This window comes from Rattus norvegicus, chromosome 7, assembly GCF_036323735.1.
Source record: "Rattus norvegicus strain BN/NHsdMcwi chromosome 7, GRCr8, whole genome shotgun sequence".
NCBI lineage: Eukaryota > Metazoa > Chordata > Mammalia > Rodentia > Muridae > Rattus > Rattus norvegicus.
Genome location: NC_086025.1, coordinates 30470869 through 30494273, shown reverse-complemented (window position 1 = coordinate 30494273; position 23405 = coordinate 30470869). Strand labels below are relative to the sequence as shown.

Below are 23405 nucleotides of genomic sequence, written 5' to 3'. Positions count from 1 at the left end.
ACCTGCAAGGCTGATGTCTCGGATCAAGTTGCAGCTGGCCATCTGGAGCGTCATAGGGCTCTTCCACTTCATACAGACTTACATCCGTGTCCTCCACACTGCTGGAATTCTGCCATCCCAATTCTGGAGGGTTCCCTCGAGCCATGACAAAAGGCAAGTTCTCATACTCTGGTATCTCCTCATAATGGCGGACATTTTCATACTCTGGCCCACAGTCACTTGTACTAGAGGCCTGACAGGATGCGTGCCGGGAGAGCATCTGGTCATCCAAAGACTCCGCTCTCTGACCATTAGTTGCACTGCTCTGGCTCCAAGATTTCACCTTTTGAGATTCCAGGCTGCAGTTTTCTTCAGAATATGCCTTTATGGGTTTACTTTTCTTCTCTTCTCCTGTGGCCAAACCTTGCCAATTATTTTCAAGCCCTTTTGGCTCTCTACCGAGCGAATGTCCGGTAGAGACATCCCCATGTTGGCAGTTTTTTGACTTAAATTTGTGAAAATCACTCTTTATGAAACCAATGGACAGCTTCACGTTAATCAACTTTTTAAAAGTCGTTTTCTTTGGAGGCTCTTTGCAAGGCTTACTGCACCTGTCCATATCCACAGCAGACAAGGATTTTGCTCTTGGCTTGGTTAGGGAAATGGAAGGCTCATTATTTAAGGATAAAGTGACCCGCTTCAAGGCTTCTGGGCTCCCCGGAAAAGGTAGAATAGGATGAGGTAACTTCCATACTGGCTTTTCTGAAGTTGGGTTGGGCATATCAAAGGATGACGGTGACATGCCATGGTTTGAGGGACCCAAATGTTGAAGGTGGTTTCTTTGCAGACCTTTCTCTGAATTGGTTTCCTTACTTGAAGAGTTCTTTTCTACTAGTTCCTCTGATGCAGCCTTTTTAAGCACCCCTGCCGCAGGCAAGCTGTGTCTTTGAGGTTTTTTGGGAACAATTCTCGAGGAAGATTCCTTTTGTATCTGGGGCACTGACACCTCCCTGTTGCAGGTAGTTGGCTGCTGTTCAGCACAGGCTAATTTGACTTGCTTAGGCAAGCTCAAAGGCTGAGGACTGCATTGTATGAAAGCAGTCTCTCTGTCCACAGCAGGTAACACATCAGAACCGTCTTCTACCGTGCTGTCAGAAGTCAAACTAGAATCTGTATCTAAAGAAGGTGCCACTTTTTCAAAAGAAGACGTTTCATGCTGCACAGCTTTCTGTGAGCTGACTGAGTCCTGTCTGTCACTGTTGGACTCCCTGGTCAATGCCTTCTTGTTTCCTGGCCTCACCTCATCCACTGGTCCCTGGTTAGACAAAGCATTCTGATGAAGAACACTGACTTTATTGTTTTTCAAACTATCTTCATGGAGACAAGAAGAGCCATTGTTTGAGCTCTCTGGCTCTTCAGTGCTTTCACTAGGAGTGTCTACATGCTTCTGGCGACGCAGACGAGCAGCGTGTGTCCTTCTGGGCTTGGGCGTTGGAAACTTTGAGGTATACGGTAGTAAGTGGATTTCTACAGGACCGAGACCTTGGACCTCCGACTTCTGACTAGTTCCGCCGGAACACCCTCTTTTGCCCTCCAGCTCACATGAATGAAAGGGACCAAGGCTCTCAGCACTGCCATCTTGACAAGTCTGGAGATTCTGAGATTTGTCCCTGGGAGGTTGTGTGTGGCAGCTGTGAGGAGCTTTTCCGAAGCTGGACTGGGAAGAAGAGGTGTCTGCAAACTCAATTCTGACCTGTCTGGCGCAACTGTGGTCGCCATTCATTTCTGGTTTATTTGGACATCTGTGCTTCCTTGGGGAACTACTAGGTGACCTTGATCTCGGCTGCGTGAGAACCTCTTTAAGCTTCTCTTCGAAGATGCTTGCCTTTAAAACAACTCCACTTTGGCTCCGGCACTTTTCACGGCTTGAATTCCATCTGCTCCCCCTCTTTGAGGACTCACCATTTTTACCATTCTCTAAATGTTCTTTCATTCCCAGAGGCTCTAAAACAAGCTGCTCTGCACACAGATTTTCGCGAGTCCTAGGCTCATGAGTACACCCAGAACTGCAAGAACATGTTGGGAAAATATAATCACCGTGTGCATCCCCGACATCTTTGCAATTAAACTTGCCAGTGCTCTCGGGTAATTCTGGCTCCCGCTCCTCCAGGTTCAAAGTGAGCTTCTTTGAGGGTTGATCCTTGACGTCTTGAACATCTGAGTTTGTCAGGACTTTCGGTTTTGGAGCAATTGCCGGTTTGGTCTTCGTCAACCGTGGAACACTAGCATTTCCAATGTCCGGTTTAGGGGCAATAGGAGGAGGCGGTGACTTATTATTGGTCCCCACTAACTTAGGCTTGGGAGCCAATGGTGGCTTCTTCAGCTCTAGAGGAAAAAAATGTAATAATTAGACGATGAAGTAGACAAAACACAAGAGGAAATAAAGACAAAAAACATTTTCCTGTCTTTACTGTTTTCTGTGACAAGGTCTTGCTATGCAACCCTGGTTGGCTTGGCACCTACAATGTAGCTCAGACTGGTCTTGAACTCACAGACATGCACGTCTTTCTAACGCCGGTATTACAGGCATACAACACAATGCTTGTTGAATAATATTTCCTAATAATATGACCTTTCATTTTACTACACAGGCTATATTATCTTATACAGTCAACATTATTCCTGGAAATTCCTAAAATTGTCCTTAAATTCTAGTGTAGCTATATAGCTTTGCATATACTGTACATTTCTTAGTTAGTCTACTACTAATTCTCCTCTAACTTTGACATTAGTTAAATCACTGGCTTTTATTTAATAACTTGATATAGTCTCTTCAGCTCATCCACTGCGTATTAAGGGTTGCCTATCATCTGCAACTCTCAAGTTTCTCACATAAATAAGCACCGCTATTCTGTGACACAGACAAGATCTGTTATAAAGACTGTCTACCTAAGAGAACTCCCCAAAAACATTCTGGAAAATCACTGTGGAAAGAAGACATTTTCTACCCCCTCCCTTAAAAAAAAACCCAGAAAGTAAATTCTTTGCTGTTAACTGAGGTTCATAAGAAGGGTTGTTATTTCTCTGTCCCAGGATTAACCGGGAATTTCATATTTCTTTATAGAGCTTTATTCTGTCACATGCCCAGGCCTGGCCCAAGATCAAATGATTGGCAAGTATCTGAAGATACAGTCTGCACATTTTTATTTCATTTCCCAAGGGCAATAGATTACATCTTTGATCTGTCACCAGCGAGTACTATGTGTCTGTAGGTTTTGTTTCTCTGAGCAAGGGTCTCATTATGTAAGCTAGGCTGGTCTCAGCCTCATATCCCTTCTGCTTCAGTGTTCTGAGTGTTGGCATTACAGCCTGCACCAGCTAGCCCAGCATTAAGGATGACCACCAGTTCCAGTGTAGCAACTCTCCCTCATCACCGCACCTAGGGAACGATGCTGTATTTGTGTAGGCTGGCTCTTAGTCTACATGAACTTGACAATAGGACCCTGATAAGGGAGTTAGAGAGATGGCTCTGTGACTAAGAGTGCTTTAAGTTCTACCAGAAGGGGCAGAGTTCAATTCCTGCAGCCACAGCAAGAAGATCACAACTTATAACTCCAGCTCAGAGGGATGTGATGCCCTCTTCTGCCCTCCATAGGCAACCAAGCTCACATCTGAACATATATTCAGACAGACACACATGTACACAAATGAAACAAAAATAAGACTGTTTTAAAAACCCTAATAAATATAAAAATGATACAGAGACTATATTTCTCTTAAATCTCTTTAGAACTTGCTCCGCAGAGGGGACTTGAGTTCAAACACATTTTATCTTATGCTTCTTAAATTATCTTGTACTTCTTCAACGGATCTAATACTTAAAAAAAAAAACCTTTATAAAACAATCTCAAAATATAGGATGCACAGGACTGTCTGACAATGTTGCTTCATTTACTTGCACACACTGAGGCTTTGATATTTCATTTGGTGTTGATTTTATTTTCAACAAGGGAAATTAGTCATAACCCTTGGAAAAAATATTACATGGAATTGAGTAAGAAGGAAAAAAAGCAGGGTACTCTACTTCCTTTTCCTAAGCAAAGAGAAATTTCTCAAATTCTGGCATTTGAGGATATGCACAGACCAGATTTTACAACAGACCCCTTCTAAAACTCAAGTCCCAGGTATAAGGTTATTGTAAGGAAGGCAGTGAATTCCAAAATAATACGAATTCCCAAAGCAGGCAGTTTTCAGTTAGCTGTCTGATACATACGTTGTTAGCCTGAGGATTGGTTCTTGTGGGTTCTGGCAGGAGCCTAGTGATAAAGCTTGCAGAAATAGTATATTAAATTAAATTCCCCATCCATCAAGTCAAATCTTCAGGGAAAGTATGAATGCCTGAGGACTTGTCCAAGTCCCCCTTCTTATGCAATAAAAACTGACAGACTGTCACGCTGTTGTTATTTCTGTCATTCTTAAAATGGCCTACTTCTGGGATTCTTTCAAAGAATTAAAAATACGAGGGTGTTTGTTTGTTTGTTTATTTGCTATGAGTTCCAGAGAGCAGCTACTACAATGCTCTTAACATTTCTGAAACATACGCTTATAAACAGTTAAGATGGCATTAGTGGTGCATGCCTGTCACCCAGTACTCGGCACTCTGGAGGCTGAGACAGGAGGATTGTTGTGAGTTTGAGGCTAGCCTGGCCTATACAGTAAGATTCCCCCATCCCCAAAAGAGCCTATTTTACCGTTAAAAAGAAACTCTGACCAGCCAAATGGCTCACCAAATAATGGTATTTGCTACACAAACCTGGCAATCTAAGTTCAATTCCCGGAACGCGTGTAAAGGTGGGAGGAAAATTGTCTCCACCAAGCTGTTCTCTAATCTTCATGTGTCCACACACACACCCAAACACACTATACAAAACACATACACACATACAAACACACTATACAAAAACACACATGCATACACACACAAACACACTATACAAAACACACACACAAGCACACTATACAAAACACACATGTGCGCGCACGCGCACGCACACACACCCTAATAATATCAAGTTTTAAAGATTTTTTTAAAAAGAGACATTTTAGCAGGCAGTAATGGCTCATGCCTTTAATCCCAGCACTCAGGAGGCAGAGGCAGGCAGATCTCTGAGTCTGAGGTCAGCCTACCATACAGAGCAAGTTTCAGGATGGCCAAAGGCTACACAGAAAAACAGACAAACAAGCAAACAAAGGGAGAGAGGGGGAGGAAAGATTTCATCTGAGTAATCTTTTATTTTCTGATCTTGATGCCTAGTCAGAAAGTTCAAGTTCTTTTGATCAATTCATTTTGCTTTTCCTTGAAAACATTTGATTACCATTTATTTTGTTGCTATTGTGCTGCCATGTATCCCCATGCTGATCTCCTCCAGCCCAGCCTCCCTAAAGCATTTTATTACTCTCTAGTACCAATTTTAACCCTTCCTTCCACAACTCTAAACCTACTGCCTCACCCTCCCTAAACCATAATTAATCTCTAGTACCAATTCCAGTCCTTCCTTTGAGTCTGATTTTTTTTAAGATTTATTTATTTATTATAGAAGTACACTGTAGCTGTCTTCAGACACACCAGAACAGGGCATCAGATCCTATTACAGACGGTTGTGAGCCACCATGTGGTTGCTGGGAATTGAACTCAGGACCTCTGGAAGAGCAGTCAGTGCTCTTAACCACTGAGCCATCTCAAGAGAGAAATTCCTGTTTCTAAGTAAGTTAACTGCATATGAGTCAATGCTGACTCCCAGTAAACACAGCACAGCATCTAAAGCAGGTTTTCCCAACCCCCCTAATACTGTAACTCTTTAACACAGTTCCTCATGCAGTGGTGACCCTTAACCATAAAAATATTTTGTTGCCACTTCATAATTGTAATTTCTACTGTTATGAATCCTGATGTAAATATCTCATATTCAAGAACCCAAAGGGGCTGTGACCCAGAGGTTAAGAACGACTGTTCTAAAGCCTTTAATGTATGTATACATAGTCATTGAACAACTATGAACTTGGACTTACTACTGTGAGTTCCCTGTGTATTCAAGTGCAAGAATCCATAACTCAGAATCAAGCTTATCCATGGTCTTAATCGCTACTGCGTCCCCAGCGCTGAGAACATGGGCCTGAGACTAGACACTTGCCACCATTTAACACCCCAGTGACAGAGAAGTTCTTTGATTTTTTAACTTCCATAGGCAACTTAACATCAAATGGTGTTCTGAAGGCTGAAGAGATGGCCTAGAGGTCAAGAGTACAATACATATACTGCTCCTATAGAAGAGCTGAGTTCAGTTCCCAGCACCTATGTGGCCAGGGTAGGGATTGGGGGTTGGAGAGACTTGGGAAGGGTTACAACTGACTCTAACTCCAGTTCTGGGGAATCCAACAACCTCTTTGAACTCTGCCGGCACCTGTGCTCACACACTCCCAAACCCTTACCCACTACACACATATATACATACACAGCTTACAGATAAATCTCTCTTTAAAAAATGAAAAGGGAGCAGGATGAACTTCAATAGGATCATTGTGTAATTCCTTAATGACTAATAGGAACGAATGTGTGCCAAGTCACTGGTACAGCAATATACGAAACCCTTCCTTACCATTAGTTCTTCATTTTCAGTTTTCAGAGAAAGGTTTTGCAGTGTAGCCCTGGATATCCCTGAACTACAGTCTTCCTGGCTTGCCCTCTTTAGTTCTGGGATTACATGGGTTACAGTACTATGTCAGCTTCATTACTATTTTTTTCAATTATATATTATCTGTGTGTGGGGAGGTATGTACTCCATAGCATACATGGGTTAGATGACAACATGTAAGACTTGGTTCTCTCCTTTCATCGTGTGGGTCTCAGGTCAGCAGGGCTGACAGGAAGAGGGTAACCACTGAGCCATCTCACCAGCCCTCATTATTTTTTTAATGCTCTCTTTTGAAAGCAGTGTGGCTCAGAACACCACCAATGAGACCTTATATTATGATCCACTCCGATGTTCGAAACTTGAAACCGGTACACAGTGTCTGGAGATGAATCGTGCACCTCTGGATCTTGGCATTACATTAACCACCAGATCCCAATGCTTCCTTAGAGTCATGCTGCAGATCTCTTATTTACACAGCTGGCTGGCTGGCCACAGGGAAAGCTAAGGTAGAAAGGGCCAGCACCGTCTCACTGTTATAAACAGACTTGTCATCTGTTACGCACAGGTGGCCCTGGCTCACGAGTACACTCACTCTCTTGGCTTTTCCTCCAGGCCCCAAACAAAAATGCACAGGCATGAATGAAATAGTGAAATGTATCGATGCACTACGATGGATAGATACTCTTAATCATCTCTCTTCTTCTCATGTACTACTTAGAATACTTCCCAAAATCTCATCTGTGAGCTCACTCTTCAACAACTGTATACAAACAAACAAAACCAAAGCAAGCTTTCCTTCAGGACACACACCACTTAAATGTTGGACAACAACCCCCTAATCTTAAAGTAGGCCAATCTTCCCAACTACACTGGAACAGGCTGAAACTAACACTCTGCTCCAATAGTAACTTTCCCCGAAGCTTTAATAAATTTCATTAACACACACACACACACACACACACACACACACACACACACACACACACACAGGCCTTACAAGGACAATGTATGTATAACATTATCAAAATGGGCTGGAAAGAAAAACGTCAGTCCTCTCCCATATCCCCTAGGTGTAAGAAAAACTTACAGTAAATCTCATTAAATCGGTGAGCAAAAAAGTAGTTAATGGTTCTCAGTAAGCCATTCTTTAAAAAAAAAAAAAAAATCAACTAACTCAGCTAGACACAGGAAGTGTCTCTCTTTTAAATACCACAAAAATGCTGTGGATTTCCTTAATTATAAAGTTGATAAGTATAAAAATAGCTAGCTGCCTTCTAGATTAATTCGAAGAAAACAATCGTAAACATCCAGGCTGAATAATAGAAATTTTAATTATTAATTTTAAGTTTTTATTTTAAATCAATAATATTAATTCAGTAATGTAAAAAAGATGATGAGGGCCCAGAAACTTGAGCTGAAAAAACGATCTGTTGTTTAAGTGGAACGCATCCGAAAACTAAGAGAAAGGTTTGTAACTAACCCAGAGCACAATGATCACGTGAATAAATTACACGTAACTTCAAAGAGAAAAGAGCTACATCAACCTCTGGCTTTCTTATGGCTACTAATTTCTTGCCTGTTTGATGTAATCCGGATTTTGCCTAGTAGCGTGACTCCTCCAAAGCTTTAGAAATACAAATCAGAGAACATTTAGTGTGAGTGCTCTCTTGACAGTTTTCAAGTTGCAGGAATTTTAAACAATTGCCAAAGAAAGCAAAGAAAATTTAACCTGATACTTAAGTGCTAATTCTAGACCTAACTGAAGTGAAACTTTAAGCTCTTTTACCACAAAATCTCTCATCAAAGTTTCTTCAGTTGTGTTAAAGATGCTTTTAAAAATATTCCATACCTTATTAAAATCCTGGTTCTGAAAATGTGCTGTGTTCTTACAAAGAGACTGACCCTTGGACACTTAAATTTGGAAAATAAAAATTGTTCCTGAAGAAGGTCGCAACACAACGACACGAAATGCTTAAATTCACACAAAGGTAAGGAGAGGCTTTTGTCATTTGGGTGAGTGGAAAGGAGACCGACTGAAAATAGGGCTTTGTTTACACTGTCCAGGTACAAATGGGTGAGGGGTTGGGGGGCGGGGGAGAAGAAAAGAAGGAAGGAAGGAAGGAAGGAAGAAAGGAAGAAAGGAAGAAAGGAAGGGAAGGGAAGGGAAGGAAAGGGTGAAGATGAGCAAAAACTAGGGAGGAGTAGGTGCAGGAGAGGGAGGTTGCTCGGTTTTGTTTTGTTTGGTCATCTAATAGTTCACACTCAGGTAATAGGGCTCAAAACACCAAGGCGTGAACAGCTCCGTTTAAACCTCCTTACTAGCGCGAAGAGTTTCAGTCAATAAATACTAGGTTTGAAAGCAACGCGGGCTAGTGGTGGAGTTACTTTCAACTCGCTGGAAAACTGTCCTAGCTTAGAATAACTGACTCCTCCGCACCGGACTCCACGCTTCCCACACCGCGCACAGGCGACAGCGCCTAAGTCACGGAACCCGAGCAAGCTCCGTGACGCCGTTCCATCACCTGGGCTCAAGAGTTGGGGGGGCATCCCGGGGACCCCACAGCAGGCGCGGACGACCGGCGCCAGTCCCGCACCGGCCACCCATGGGGAAAGCAGCGGGAGCCCGAGCCCGCCGGCGCCCGCCGCGACTCCCCAGTCCTGCGCGAGCGCGGCCACTTACCCACGGCAGAAGTCATGACTGCCCCGCGCAGCACACGCCCTCAATCCATGGCTCCAGTTCAGTCCACGCTCCCCAGAGTTTGAGCAGGAGACAAAAGTCCCCGCAGTGCCCACATTCCGTCCCGCACCCCAGCCGAACCGCCTGAGCGCCTCACAAAGGACGGACGCCGGCTCCCGCGACCCTCTGGCGGAGCCGGGCGCTAGCGGCCAGCGACAGGGGGACGTGCACGAGCGCCGCTCCGCCGCGCTCCGGGACGACCGCCAGGCGCGCGCACGAGAGGAGCTAGCCGCGACTTCGCGGACGCGCACCCCTCCTCATCTAGTAAGAAAATCCGCGCTCCGGGCGCCCCCTGGTAGTCGCGGGATGTAAAAGGCAGACAAAAGCCATAGCACTCTCCAATAGGAGCTCTGAAACACCCGCCCGCTCCCGCCCCTCCAGCTTACACGCTCACCCTCTACTCCAATAAGCAGGTCGGAAAGGGGCGTGAGTCGCGACGCATGCCGGGAGTTGTAGTTTTCGGTGCCCCTGAGGTGGGCAGGAGCCGAAGCCTGGGTGCCGCCTGCCCTCCTGCCTTCATTTCCCATCGTGCTGAGGCGGGTGGTATGGCGGAGAAGGATGACACCGGAGTTTGACGAAGAGGTGGTTTTTGAGGTGAGGAGAAAATGGCGGGGAGTGTGGACTGTCTTTGTTTCAGAAGGAGTAAAGGAAGAGCGTGGAGGCAAAGAGATTCAGAGCGGAGGGAAGGGGTGACTGGCGCCTGCGGGCCTGGGTCACCAATCCTCCGCTGTTTCGGGGCCTACACGATGCAGCCTCCTGACAGGTATAGCCCAGGGTATCCTGGCGTAGCTGGCCTCTGCCTCTAGCTCGCCCAGAATTCCCAGATCCGGCGCAATTGACCGGCCTTGGGCAGGAGCCCTGATCAATCCTTACTTACCTTATAGCTGCACCGCCCTGGACTGCGCCTCGTTGGGGCGGGGCCGAAACGTGCTGGATACTCGCTATACTTCTTAACCTCCTCCCTTTTTATCTTTGATGTTTGCGGGTCTGTTATCCAGAAGCGCCTCTGATCATCATCATCATAATCATCATCAAGGCGTGGCCTTTGGAATGCAGGCAGGCAGCAGGTGCCTTTCTATGTGGGGTTTAAGGTCTGTAAGTGAAACCTGTGGTCAATGGTGAGAGCTCTGGAGTCTCAGCCCCTAGGTTCCATTCTTTTGTCCTTGCTATTGCGCTAAGTGTAGCCAGTTCTGAATGGAAGCTCTGGTCTGGATGTGAAGGCTTTTGTGTTGGACTATTTTAAGATGTCTCTGCCATCTTGAATTTAAAGAATAAAGTCAAGTGGTTTTTAATGCCATTTTCCCCATCAGACAGGTCAATACCCACACCCTGGAATGTTATGTGTATGCATTGAATGTGCATGCCTTACTTTCCCTCAGCCAACTAGATTTCAGGAAATTCACACAAGAGAAAGACAAGAAATCCCCCCCGTGGTGTACAATAGGAGAGTGAGGTACAGTACAGAATGTGAAGTGTTGAGATATCTAAAAGCTGCCCGTGGAAGCTTAATTTGGAACCCGTTGTCCCTTCTTAGCACTTTAAAAAGCTACACCCAGCAAATGATACCCTAGGCAAACCCTTCAGCTCTGAATGAAATTAGAAAGATAGATCGGAGAGACTATATTCCAGGAAAAGGATTTTATGTATGGCAAAGATCGGGGCGGGGTGACCATATTGAACGTGCAGTTTGAGGGGCTGGAGTATGGAGAGTTGCCATGCAAAATGACTTAATGTAGCTATGATATCGAGGTGGGAAATATGGCTGCTTTGCTCTAATGAAGGGTCTAGTTGTGAGGAGTCGAATGGAGGGGACAAAGGCATACACTTTGGGAATCGGGAAAATTAATGAATACTGACTTAGACTGTCATTTCTAATATGAAATTGAGGGAATGGCTACAGATCGAATGTGGTGGATAAAGAGGAGAGAAAAGTAGGTGGCTGATTTTTTTTTTTCTTTTTAGCCCTGCTTTCTTTGGTTTCTTTTTGGTTTGCGGCGTTTTATCGGTCTGGGGATGTAGTTCAGTTGATAGAGTCCTTGGCTTGAATGCACGAGTCTCTTGGCTCAATAGACAGCACCACATAAACCATGGATAGGGTGGTGTGCACATGCCTGCAGTTCCAGCACCCAAAAGGTGGTTGGTTGTAGGAGCATCGTAAGAACTTCAAAGTTATCAGCTACTCAGGGAGACTAGGGTGAGACATGAGAGACCCTGTCTCAAAACGAAACATTTTATTACAATAGATAAAGCCAAAAAAAAAAAAAATCTTGGAAGTTTCTTCTGTTCAAATGTGTGACTATGTTTGCATGGGTGTTTGTTTTTGTTTGTTTAGCATGAAAGATATACCACAGAGTTTTGTATCTATTTTTACATAAATTTAAATGTCATTAATCTTGTCCCCACTCTGCCACCCCCCTTTCCTTTTGGAGATAGAAAGGATCTTAGTGTGTAATCCAAGCTGGTCTTGAACTCCAAACTCTCTCATTTTAACCTCCTGAGTACCTTGGATTACAGGTGCACCTCGTCGTGTCCCACCATAATAACATTATATTGCTTAGATTTACATTTATAGATTCATTAACCATTCAAAATGTATTTACTTATTTACAATCTTGGTGCTAGGGATTGAAGCCAGGGCTTTCCCATGCTTAGTAAGTATTCTCCACCCTTAGCCTAGCTTCTTAAAAGTTGCTTTGCATGAATCCTCCTTCTGTTTTCTTTTCTATTCGTTAGCGCATTGCTTTTATGTTTTATTACTTTATGTGCATGGATATTTTGCCTGCATGGATGTCTGTGCACACATATGCTTGGTGCTCTTGGAGACTTAGAAGGACATCTGAGATCCCCTATGAGTTACAAGCAGTTGTGAGCCAACACGTGGGTGCTGGCAATTGATCGTGTCCTCTGGAAGAGCAGTCGATGCTCTCAACATCTCTCTAGCCTCTGCACGAATTGCTCCCTCGTCTACTGCTTTGCTACTGTCATATGTGTAGACTTACTTTTCCAGCTTTCTGCTTTTGTGGTCATTCACACACACACACACACACACACACACACACACACACACACACACACACACACCAGAGTATACATAAGGCATGTACACATACTGAAAGTGTACACATTGATGGGTGTGCAAATGATAAGTGGAACATCACTAACACTCTGCCCCTCCTTCCTGCTGTTTGTCAGTTTCTAGTCCCCACCCCAAGGATAACCACTACTCAGAACTATAATGATTAACCTAGATTAGTGACATCTGTTCTTACTGTCTGTACACTGCCAGGTGTGACTTACACGCTCTTTCTCTGTCCAGCTCTTTTTCTTTTTTTTTTCTTGCTGTTTTGTGACGTTTATTTATATGATTACCTATGCATTTTATTTTTCATACAATATCTCATGGCTCTTTTTAGTCAGGTCTTCTGAGGGACGTACATTAAGTAGTATCTGCTTTGAAATTGTTATAAGCAGTGTTATTAAGAACCTTTCTATAGGTTTATTATTATTTATTTATTTATGTTATGTATGTGAGTACACTGTCACTGTCTTCAGACACACCAGAAAGGGAGCATCAAATTTCATTAGCGATGGTTATGAGCCACTGTGTGACCTCTGGAAGAGCAGTCAGTGCTCTTAACCTCTGAGCCAATGTGCGGTTTGGGTAAGCATATTTTTTGTTGGGTAAATACATAGAACCAAAAATACTGAATTATCGAAAAGAGATGTATTTGGCTTACATAGATATCCCCAAGCATCATTCCAAAACAGTTATGGAAACTCCTGTCAGCAGCGTGTAAGAGCTCATTACATGGTACCTGACCAGCACCCTTTCAGTCTCGGTATCCATCTGGGAGATGTGTATTGGTCCTTTTGTGTGTTTTCATTTCTGCATCTCTGGTGTGGAACTTAAGATGACCACTGTGAGTCTTTCCATTAGCTCTCTCTTTCTATTAAAGAAACAACATACCAAGGTACAATTCCTTAATTGTATATCTGCCCAACATCTCTTAGGGTGTATGTATGTGGCTTCTGCACATTTTTAAAAATAAATTTTTATTACATGTATGCACACACATGCACACACGGAGGTCAGAAGACAATTTACAAGAGTCGATTCTCTATTTCTACCATGGAGGCCCTGCAATCAAGTGCAGGCCCTCAGACTGGGCAGCAAATGCCTTTGTCCACTGAGCCATCTAAGTGGCAGCTCCTGCATTTTTAACAGCTTATTGTAAAGAACAGAATCTCCTCAGTTCATTCAAATCCACTTGATCTTTTTCTCTTGTATGGAGAATGCTTCAAGGAAATACTCAAATAACCCTAAAATCACAAACATGTTTTCTCTAAAAACTTTGGCCCTTTGTAATTGATCCACCATTTTCCCCCCATATGCATATCTGGTTGGCCTGGTATCATCATTTCCCCCCATTAAAATATGTCGCCTTTGTTATTAAATCAGAGTATCACTTTATTTTATTGAGATAGGCCTCATTATGTAGACCAGTCTAGTTCAGACTCACAAAGATGCTAACTATACTTCCTGAATGCTGGCACCACTACATCTAGCATGGCTTTTCTTCTTTCTTTCTTTTTTTTCTTTCCTTCTTTCTTTCCTTTCTTCCTTCCTTCCCTTTTCTTCTTCTTCCTCTTCTTCCTCCTCCTCTTCCTCCTCCTCCTCTTCCTCTTCCTCCTCCTCTTCTTCTTCCTCTTCTTCCTCCTCCTTCCTCCTCCCTCCCTCCCACCCTTCTCCCCCTCCCCCCTCCTTCCCTCCCTTTCCTTCTAAAGGCAAAGTATCACTATGTAAGCCAGACTTTCCTTTCCTCAACACTGGTGATCCTTCTGCCTCAGTCTCCAAAGCGGATGACAGTCATGTGCTGTCACCACTGGGCAAGTTCTTGCTGTGTTTTCCCCGTGTCATATGATCTTCCTGATTATGCCTTTGGCTGCTCTTGACTCACTGTTCCATATGACTTCAGAAATGATGAGCTTGAGGCTTTCAGCCTTTAACAAACCTCGTGAGATTTTGTCTGAGATCACATTAAATCCATACGTTATTTTTGGGAAATCTGACACCTTTGTAACTTGAATCTTCTAATCCAAAGCACTTATTTCCTGCCTTGTGTTTTCGTTGCTTCGTATTGAATCAAGAACTTCATCCATGTAAGCATATTTTCTACTCCCAGCTTCTGATTGCCTTCTCAAAGCAGTCGGCCTTCCATCTCTGTTTGTGTCCTAAAACTGATTTTAAAAATTGAGAGTTATCTCTTCCTTGAAACTAGAGCTAAGTTGGCCAAAAGAAGAGTGAATATATGTTGTGGTAAATATTTAATTTCAGTTGGCAGTATGGATCATTAAGTTCCAGATTAAAAAACACATAACTTTTATATTTATAATAAGTCTTAAATACTAGATATCTACCCTCTATGTTCTTAGTCTACTTCCTTGCTAATGACCCTGAGATAGATGACTTGCCATGTTCCACCCGGACTGCTTTTACTCCACCTGGCCAGCCCTCATGGCCAGTTCTCATGAGCCCTTACCCCATAGCATCTTCTCCCTTTCTCCACTTTCTCTCTCTTCTCTCCTCTAGTCTTAGACCCCAAGCCTGGGAACCAAAACCTCTTTCTGCCCAGCAATAGGCCATCTTCACCCAACCAATAGTTTTAAGTTAAGGGGCAAGGTCATATACCATCACTTGGTGTACGTGAGGATTCTCTCGCCCTTGAGGTAACCAGAGCTTGGGGGCCAGTATTAGCATTGCAATATCTAGCAAAAGACCAGATCTCAACAAATCTATTCCATCAGCCTGTGTGTTTTATAGTGGTGATTTTGTACTTTGACTTTTCTTTGTGAGGTATTACAATAGACAAGCGTAGAGTCTGAAGCAGGAAGCTCTCTTTCAGCTCTTCATTCGTTAGCGTGACTTTGAGCAAGTCACTTATCTCAGCTTCAAGTTCTCCGTAGCCTGTCGAAATAATAAGCTGTACGATGGAGAGTAGTGCTGGATATTACGTGATTGACTAGAACTGTTGCTTAGACCTGCCACATTATAGGCATTCAGCAGACATTATTAACGTTTTCTAGCTAATTGTCCTATATGAAGGTTAACATGTTTTTCCCCTTTGTTATTTGAGACAGAGTTTAAATGTGTAGCCCAGGTTGACTTGAACTTATGGTATTCATCCCGCCTCTGCTGCATGCCATGATCGCGTGTATGCATCACCACATCCAGCTGTCTCTTTTGAGATAGGGGCTCACTGTGATCCCCTGGCTGGCCTAGAAGCTGTCATGTAGGCCCAGGCTGGCCCCAGACTTACAGACTTACTCTGCCTGTCTCTGCTTCCCTTCCAAGTGCTGCAATGAAAGGTGTACACTACTATGAACAGCAAGCCTTTCTTGTTAGGAGTAGTTCCTTAGTTTTTACTCTCATTTATGAGACTAGACTATACAGGACGTATTATGTACAGTGTTTATTTATGCCCTTTTCTTTTTATATCCCATAGATTAGTTTCAGCTTATCATATAGAGAAAGTTATTGGTTTATTTAATTCATCAGCTAAATATAGTTTGTAATTTTATTTTTACTATTTATTTATTTTTGAGACAGGGTTTCTCTGTAGCCCTGGCTGTCCTGGAACTCACTCTGTAGACCAGGCTGGCCTCGAACTCACAGGGATCCACTTGCCTCTGCCTCCACCAGTACACCATCACCACCAGGCTTCTCTTTTGTAGTCTATAGAGTTCCAGCTTTTCACATAGACTGTTCAAAGAATCGGTTATTGGCTTTCTTTGACAGGAAGTTATGATATCCCGTAAACCTAAGGGCTAAGGAAATAAAGTATTTTCTGGAATACAGTCAAAATTCAAGTTAAAAGAGAAGAAAATACCTGTAGGAGTTGTGACTTTAGGTAGAAGAATGCAGTCAACTACTGCTCTGTAGGTTTTCCGACTAACTAAATCCACATGGGATGGAAATGGTAAAGGAATACAGGTTGATATAGATCAAAACAGTTAGGGTTAGAATTACAAGTCTGAGAGACACATGGAGAAAAATAATCACCCATGACACACATCCCTTACCAATACTAAAGTAAGTTGTGAGCTAAAGAAGAAATCAAGATGGTAATCACAAAACTGTAAGACGAACTACCCTCCTTCATAATTTATGAAGTACAGCCAAAGCAGTACTCATGGGACAATTTATAGTCTTGTAAGTTATTTTCAGAAGTCAGGGGTTTAGCTCATGGAGCTTGGGGAAAATAATCCAAATAAACATAAGGAATCTGTACTATTCTGTAAAGTAGCAAAAATTTTTTAAATGTGTAAAAAGCCTACAATTTTTAAAGAATTAAAAATTGCCCAACTGTGGTGGCGCACACCTTTAATCCCATTATTTGGGAGGCAGAGGCAGACAGAGCTCTGAGTTTGATGCCAGTCTGGTCTACAGAGCAAGTTCTGGTACAGCCAAGGCTACACAGAAAAACAAAGATAAACAAATATATTAATTAATTAATTAATTAATTAATTAAAAATAAAGAACTATAAAGAGAAACAGCACAAATTAACATTGTATGCTCTAATTAGTTTAGAATGATAATTGTTGCCATACTGTCTCTGACCTGCCAGCTCCCAAGTAATGGCACAGAGACTTACTGTCATTATTACAGCTTAGGCCTTAGATGGCTACCTCCTAGCTAGCTCTAACCGGAGTAATCCTCGTTCACATCTGCCCTGTGGCCTGTCACCTCTCATTCAGTCCTAGCATCCATTCTTTCCATCTCCTTGCCACACTGGCAAATCCCTGTGCCTGATTCTTCCCCAGAGTTCCTTTCTCGGCCTGGAAGTCCCGCCTTCCCTCACCTTCTCGGCTACTGGTTGTCACTCTTTATTAAGCCAATCAGAAGGGGATGAGGGTTTGTATTTATGAAATACTGAGGCAAGTGATGATCCATACAATAACATTTCCAAAGCCTGGCCAGCACCCGGCTCTCTGCTGTTCAGGAATCAACATTTAAATAATACCAGGACAACCTTCATACACTGCACAAGAGGATCACCCCAACAGATTGCCCTGTCAGTTGCTTCAGTGGCACAGCCATGAATCTCCATGATTTCAACTGCAGTAATAAACTCACTTGAATAGGAGACAGTAACATCAGAGAAATCTGTGACCACTAGGCAGTTGTGCAAAAATCCAAAAGAGTGGAAAGGCCAAACCTTAAAGAAGAGTCATCCCTTTATGAGACCAGCTGTTATAGGCCCACAGCATCTGCAGTCTGTAGGATTCTGTGAAGTATCACCTTCTAACCAATGGCCTGTTGGCATATAACTATGACTTTTAAAGCAGTCTAAAGGACTAGTGGTTAGGCTTTTGTCTCCTCCAGACCAGTTACTCTTGTACAGATATTTAATTTTGGATCAGAGAGCTTTTTTTAAATACAGTATCTCCTCTTTGGATACCATAAAAATGTTAGCTAAGATTTTCGGCAAAGGCGTTATTCATATTTTGAATTGTAGGTTTCATTTATTGTCCAGAACACATTTCAGCACCACCAATGTGTTCAAAAGCAACGAGCTATACACTCATGTTGAATACACAGCCAACAAGTTGAAATGATTTTCCCAGGACACCACAAGCCTAGCTCAGTGTTGACTCAGCCACCACTGGCCATAAGTCTGTTCTACAGTATGTTCAACTTTTAAGATCATTGTAGGGTCTCCAAGGAAAAACCAATCCAGACTCAAAGCATATGTGGGCTACCCATGGTTTTGTGATTTCTCAGACCCCAAACAGTACCAAGAGCTCCTCAGGCCCAGGCTCCTAGGCTCCTAGGACTCAGACCAGCTCACCTAGGCTGTGCACAGTTCCTAGTTAAACTCTGCTGAGCAGAGAACTCGTTAGACACATCTTTCCTTGCCAGCTATGATTTGACTCTCACTCAGCCAGTGCACTGTCGGATTTTGCTAATTTGACCTGTTTGTAGATACTCAATACTATAAGAGTGTAAAACAAAGTTCCCAGAAAAGAAACACTACACATGTGTTAAACATTCTACAAGGCCAACTGACTGACTATAGAGAACTAGAATCTTACAGGTTGGGGGCTCAATTTTACCTTGGGCTGTCTTCAGCTGCCTTCTAGATAACCATTTATTGCCCAGCTTTAAGTGACATAACATCCTTGTGATTATTAGGTAAATCTATTGGGAATGTTTAAACAGACCCCTAGCTTCCACCAACTCAAAAGCCTAGAATGTCATGAAATAGTATCTGAGGCCAATGGCAGAAATCAGGATCAAAAATTCCCACTATTCTATTACTGTAAGCACTTCATGAAACAAACCATTGCCAGGCTGGAGCCCAATGTTCTCCTGCCACCATCACTGGTATTTGGCTCCAGAATAAATGACCTCTTTTTGCATCATTGCTGTGTATGTGTAATATGATGTATGGGTATATATGTATATGTGTATGTGCAAGCATTCATGTGCATTAGTTCAGGTATGCACCGTGCCACAACATAGGTCAGAAGACAAATTGGTTATAGGTTCTTACCTTCCCCCTTGTTTGAGGCGAGAGTATCATGTTATCGATACTGTGGAGGCCAGGATAGCCCATGAGCTTTGGGAGTTTCTTGACTCTTCCTTCCATCTCTCTATCTCCTAAACTACGAGCATGAGACTATGCCTAGTTTATATGAATTCTCAGGATTTGAACTTGTGTCGTCAGACTTATATGAGATAGCTTCACCTACTGAGCCATCTCTCCAGCCTCAGAATAAGTGATCTTTTAACACCTTTGAAATGAGAGATGCGTGTTTTGCATCTGTATCAGCTGTAAACAGAAACCTACCTATCCCCAAAGGGAATTTCAGGTTAGAAATCAGTGGTTAGCTCACTGCACAGATCAGTACAGATCACTGTTGCAGTCCTCATAAAACAAAGAATCCATGGGCGTAACGAAGCAGAGAGCAGCGTGGTGCAAGCCTGCAATGCCTAGCTCTAGGGACGGACTCAGACCGGAGGATTGCATATTTGAGACAAACATGAACTTTGTAGTAGAACCCTATCTCAAAAAAGCCACAAGAGGAAGAAAATGTGAACCTCTGTTCTCCTTCCCCCTGCCAGATTTCTGACCAATACCCCCAACTGGAAGAATTTAAATTGATATCCAGTTTAACAGCAAGATTGGTCAGTGTCCAGTGTAGCTTACCCATGTCTTTGATACAAGAGGTATGCTGGAATATGAGAGGTGCACTGGAAGCGCAATAAGCCAGACTACATCGGCCAGAGGCCCAGCCTCTCGTCCCCTGAGAAAGTGTGTCAGTGCTTTTCATGTATTTGGTGTAATACTGTGCACTCTAATGATGTTTCAGAGAAAGTCAGAAGTCCAGCTCATACATGTCACAGACTTTACCAGAGAGGCTGATACCTCATTAAAATAAAAAAGGTTTAGTTTTGAAAGGCATCCCAAGAATATCCTTTTAAAAAGCTTTTTATTGATACTTTGTGAGTTTCACATCATGCACCCCAATCCCACTCACCTCCCCATCCCCTCCCCCCACAATAACAAAACACACAAACGCAAAACAAAACATAGAAAACATCTCATCATGGAAGCTGTATTGTGTCACACTGTGCCCCACAGTATACCCTTCTGTCTACACATCTTGACTTGCATATGTTCATTGCAATGTGTCATTGGTTTGGTTGGAGGTCTCTGGCTTATGTGACACCATGAATATTGGATCCTCACCAGGACTCTTCCTGGTTATCCTGTTGCTGCCTTTTGTCATGGAGATCCTGCAGCTTTGGAACAGCAGGTTGGTCGGGCCCTTTCATGCACCTCAACAGTTCACAGATGATGTAGATTTGGGGTATGCCAACTCAAAGCCCTGGATCGTGGTGGCAGTTGAGCCGGTCAGTCCACTGGCTCTCCCTTATCTGCCACAGTGTGGGAGCTCTCAAGTGCTGCTCTGGCTAGGTTACCTAGTGATGCCATTGGCAGGAGGCAGAGTCAGTTCTTGAGCTCTTGTATCCTTGGGGTGGCTTACTCACAACCCAGGCTCCCAAGCTCTCACACCCTTTGGGCTAGCTCACCCACTCCTTCACCATCAGGACCACCAGTTCCAATGTGTTGCCCAGGCAAGGGTCAGGGCCAGTTCTCCCTAGTACCACAACTGGTGAGAGGCAGGGATAGCCCTACTGCTTGCTCTGACGACCACAGGTGCGGGGTTGTGGGAGTGTGGGGTTGTGGGAGTGTGGGGTTGTGGGAGTGCGGGGTTGCACACCTTCCACCAGGACCCAGCCCTACTGTGCTGCCCAGGCAAAGTGCTTGGCGTGCTCTCCTAAATGCTACAGCTGGCAAGGGGCAGGGTCAGCTCACCCACTCTTGTGAGCCTTTGACCGCTTACATTCTTTTTACCTCTTTCTTAATCCATTTTAATTCTCAAAGTATCTTTTTAAGATTTAGTTTTTTACTATTCTTTAGTTATGTGTATATGTGTGCTATGTGGGTTTGTGTGTGGGGACAGAGACCAGAGGCATTGGATCCCCTGGGAGTGATTGTGAGCCACCTGGCAGTGCTGGGGACCAAACTCAGGTCCTTTAGAGGAACAGTGAAACTCAACCCATGTTACCTCCTCATCCTCTTGTTAAGGTATCTTGTTCTAATTTACATTTTCTGGATTATTAGTGAGTTTTACTGTGTTTTCAGTCATCCCCGGCTCAGCTGTAAGTCTTCATAATCTGAAAGGTGGTCTAAAAGAGTGACTGAAGGAGGGAGGGAATAGGAGACTTCTCAGGCCTGCTTCCCAGTCCTCTGGAAGAATCTGAGCCCCTCAGTCCCTCAGGGGCTACATTCCAGTGTACTTCCACAGTTGCTACCTTACAGTGGAGCCTCCTTCTCTAAGGAGGTTTGATGTTTGTTTCTTTGTTTGTTGGGTTTTGTATGTTATATATGAGACCATAGGAGGCTCTCACTATGTAGTCCTGGCTGGCTTTAAACTCACGAAGATCCTCCTGCCTTTGCCTCCCCAGTACTGAGATTGAAGGTGTGAGCCACACCCAGCCTTAACATTGTTTGCTTTAATCGGAACCTTCTACCAGCCATTCCACCACTAAGGGCAGAGAATTTGGGGGCCCACTGTACCAACCCTAAGGGCAGTCTTCAGCCACTCAGTGATTAAACAGCAGCAGAACCCAGATTTAAGAGCTGCTGTTGTGGGGCACTTGCTTATTAGCATATATAGGCCTTATATTCAGGCATCAGTACCAGAAAGAAAAGAAAAAATATTTAGAAACTGATGGTCAGGCATCATGTCTGACAGGAGTAAGATACAAAATAAATACTGAATGCCAAGATGGCTGTTGCTACATCACTAAGATATTTAGAGAGATAGTATTCTCTAGTCACCTGAGAAATGCATTAAATTCCTGATTTCAGTCTTTCTAAATTTCTCATTCTTCTTTCGAGACAGGATCTTGTTCACTGTATACCTATACCTTAGACTGGCCTTAAACTTGGGATCCTCTTGTCTCAGCCTCCCAAATCCTGGGTTTACAGGCAAACACCACCATACCTGGCTCAAGTTTTCATATAGTAATTTAATTGAAGAAAGTTTGAGAGATTCTGCTCACTCTCAAACCCTGCTTCTCCTCCATGGGAAAATAAGAACTTTACACCCAAAAGGCCAGTTTCAGCCCAGGCTGTCCTTGTGGTCCTCTGGCCTCAGCCCCCTGAGTAGCCAGATTACTGGTATGTGTGCTCTGTCATGCTCAGCTTGTGGAACCTTTGTATTGCCATCGAATCTTTGTTCTTGGGAATGTTACTGTCAAAGGCTTTCTTGTGTCTGTTGACTTTCTTCTTCCTTTCCCCCTTTATTCTTGACTGAAAAGATCATTTTTTCACCTTGTAATCTTGATCTTCTCTCACCTACATCTTTAATGCTTCACATAGGTTGTAAATGTTCGCTGTGTATTGGCAGCAGTCCCATTTGTCCTTTGTACCCATGGCAGCACCTCAGCTGAATGAATGAGAACGAGGGAACTGACTCAGAAACACCTCCCACATTAAATGTATGAGGTCATTTAAAAGCCCCGCTCTTACTTGCGTAAAGCTTCTTTCTTCATATTTTAAAAGCTCTTACCGGTCTTTTAAGAGCAACGGGCATTGTACGGAGTGTTATGGTGTCTTCCTCCCTGCGTACATTGCTACTCTGAGTACCGACTAATGGAAGGAAGTGCAGACACATGGGCATGGGCGTCTGTTGATGGAGTTTGCTCTCTGAGATAACTAGATGTAAGACATGCTTCCTTAAATTGAGTCTTTTGTTTCAGTTATAGATCATAAAGCCTAAATCCTATTATTTAAAAAAAAATCTAATTCCAAATAGTAGCTGAGAAGCTTGGCAACATTGTTACTTTTACCACTGTTAATAAAAGACTATCAATGCTCTTAAGTCCCAACCCAGCATCATAAAAGGTAGACCACTGAAACAAACTTAGCTATGCAAAAGAAATTACATAGATATGTAAATTATAAAATTTAATAAAATTATAAAAATTAATGTTGGAGAGCAAACCTATCTTTTCCCTGTTTGCTTCTATGTTTTCTTTTTTTACTTTATTACATATCCTCTGGGCTCAAATAAGGATTTCCTGATTTATTTTTAAAATTTAGACATTTGAAAAAAGTAACCTGTTTTTTATGGTTGTGGTCCTGCTGATATAACCAACGGTCACATGAGTGTTCCCCAAGCACTTTACCACCCAGCGACACTGCAGTCCTTTTCCATACCCTTATGGCCTCTGTTAATACGTAAGCTCATTGTCCAGAGCTGTGATGCACCAGCTGTTTACATTTGAGGGTTTGTTCTTACACAGGCTCTCGCCGTGCTGCCTCAAAGTCCTGGGTTCGAGAGCTCCACCCAGCTCGTTGCTCAGACACTCTCTAGGCTTGTGCCACACTCCTGTTATCTGCTGTATTCTTTCTGTGAC

At 43.3% G+C, this 23405-nt stretch overlaps 2 protein-coding genes across 7 annotated transcripts in view; one reads left to right on the top strand and one right to left on the bottom strand.

Moving 5' to 3' along the window:
• The window catches only part of Fgd6 (FYVE, RhoGEF and PH domain containing 6), a 115299-nt gene extending 105625 nt beyond the window's left edge, over positions 1–9674 (bottom strand). Inside the window, exons 1-2 of one of the 2 annotated variants that reach the window (NM_001137645.1) lie at positions 9352–9674; positions 3–2364 (exon numbers count right to left, since the gene is read on the bottom strand). In NM_001137645.1, the coding sequence (NP_001131117.1) occupies positions 3–2364; positions 9352–9367 (2378 nt within the window). In that variant the 5' untranslated portion in view covers positions 9368–9674. The remainder of the gene's footprint in view (positions 1–2; positions 2365–9351) is intronic. The other variant, XM_063264098.1, reaches the window with a different exon arrangement.
• Positions 9675–9844: 170 nt separating this feature from the next.
• The window catches only part of Vezt (vezatin, adherens junctions transmembrane protein), an 85222-nt gene continuing 71661 nt past the window's right edge, over positions 9845–23405 (top strand). For 4 of the 5 annotated variants that reach the window (XR_005486572.2, XM_039078694.2, XM_017594734.3 and 1 more), the window contains exon 1: positions 9845–10002. Coding sequence is in view for 4 of the 5 variants with exons in the window: in XM_039078694.2 (XP_038934622.1) it covers positions 9967–10002 (36 nt within the window). In the remaining variant the exon portion in view is untranslated. The remainder of the gene's footprint in view (positions 10003–23405) is intronic. The other variant, NM_001006984.1, reaches the window with a different exon arrangement.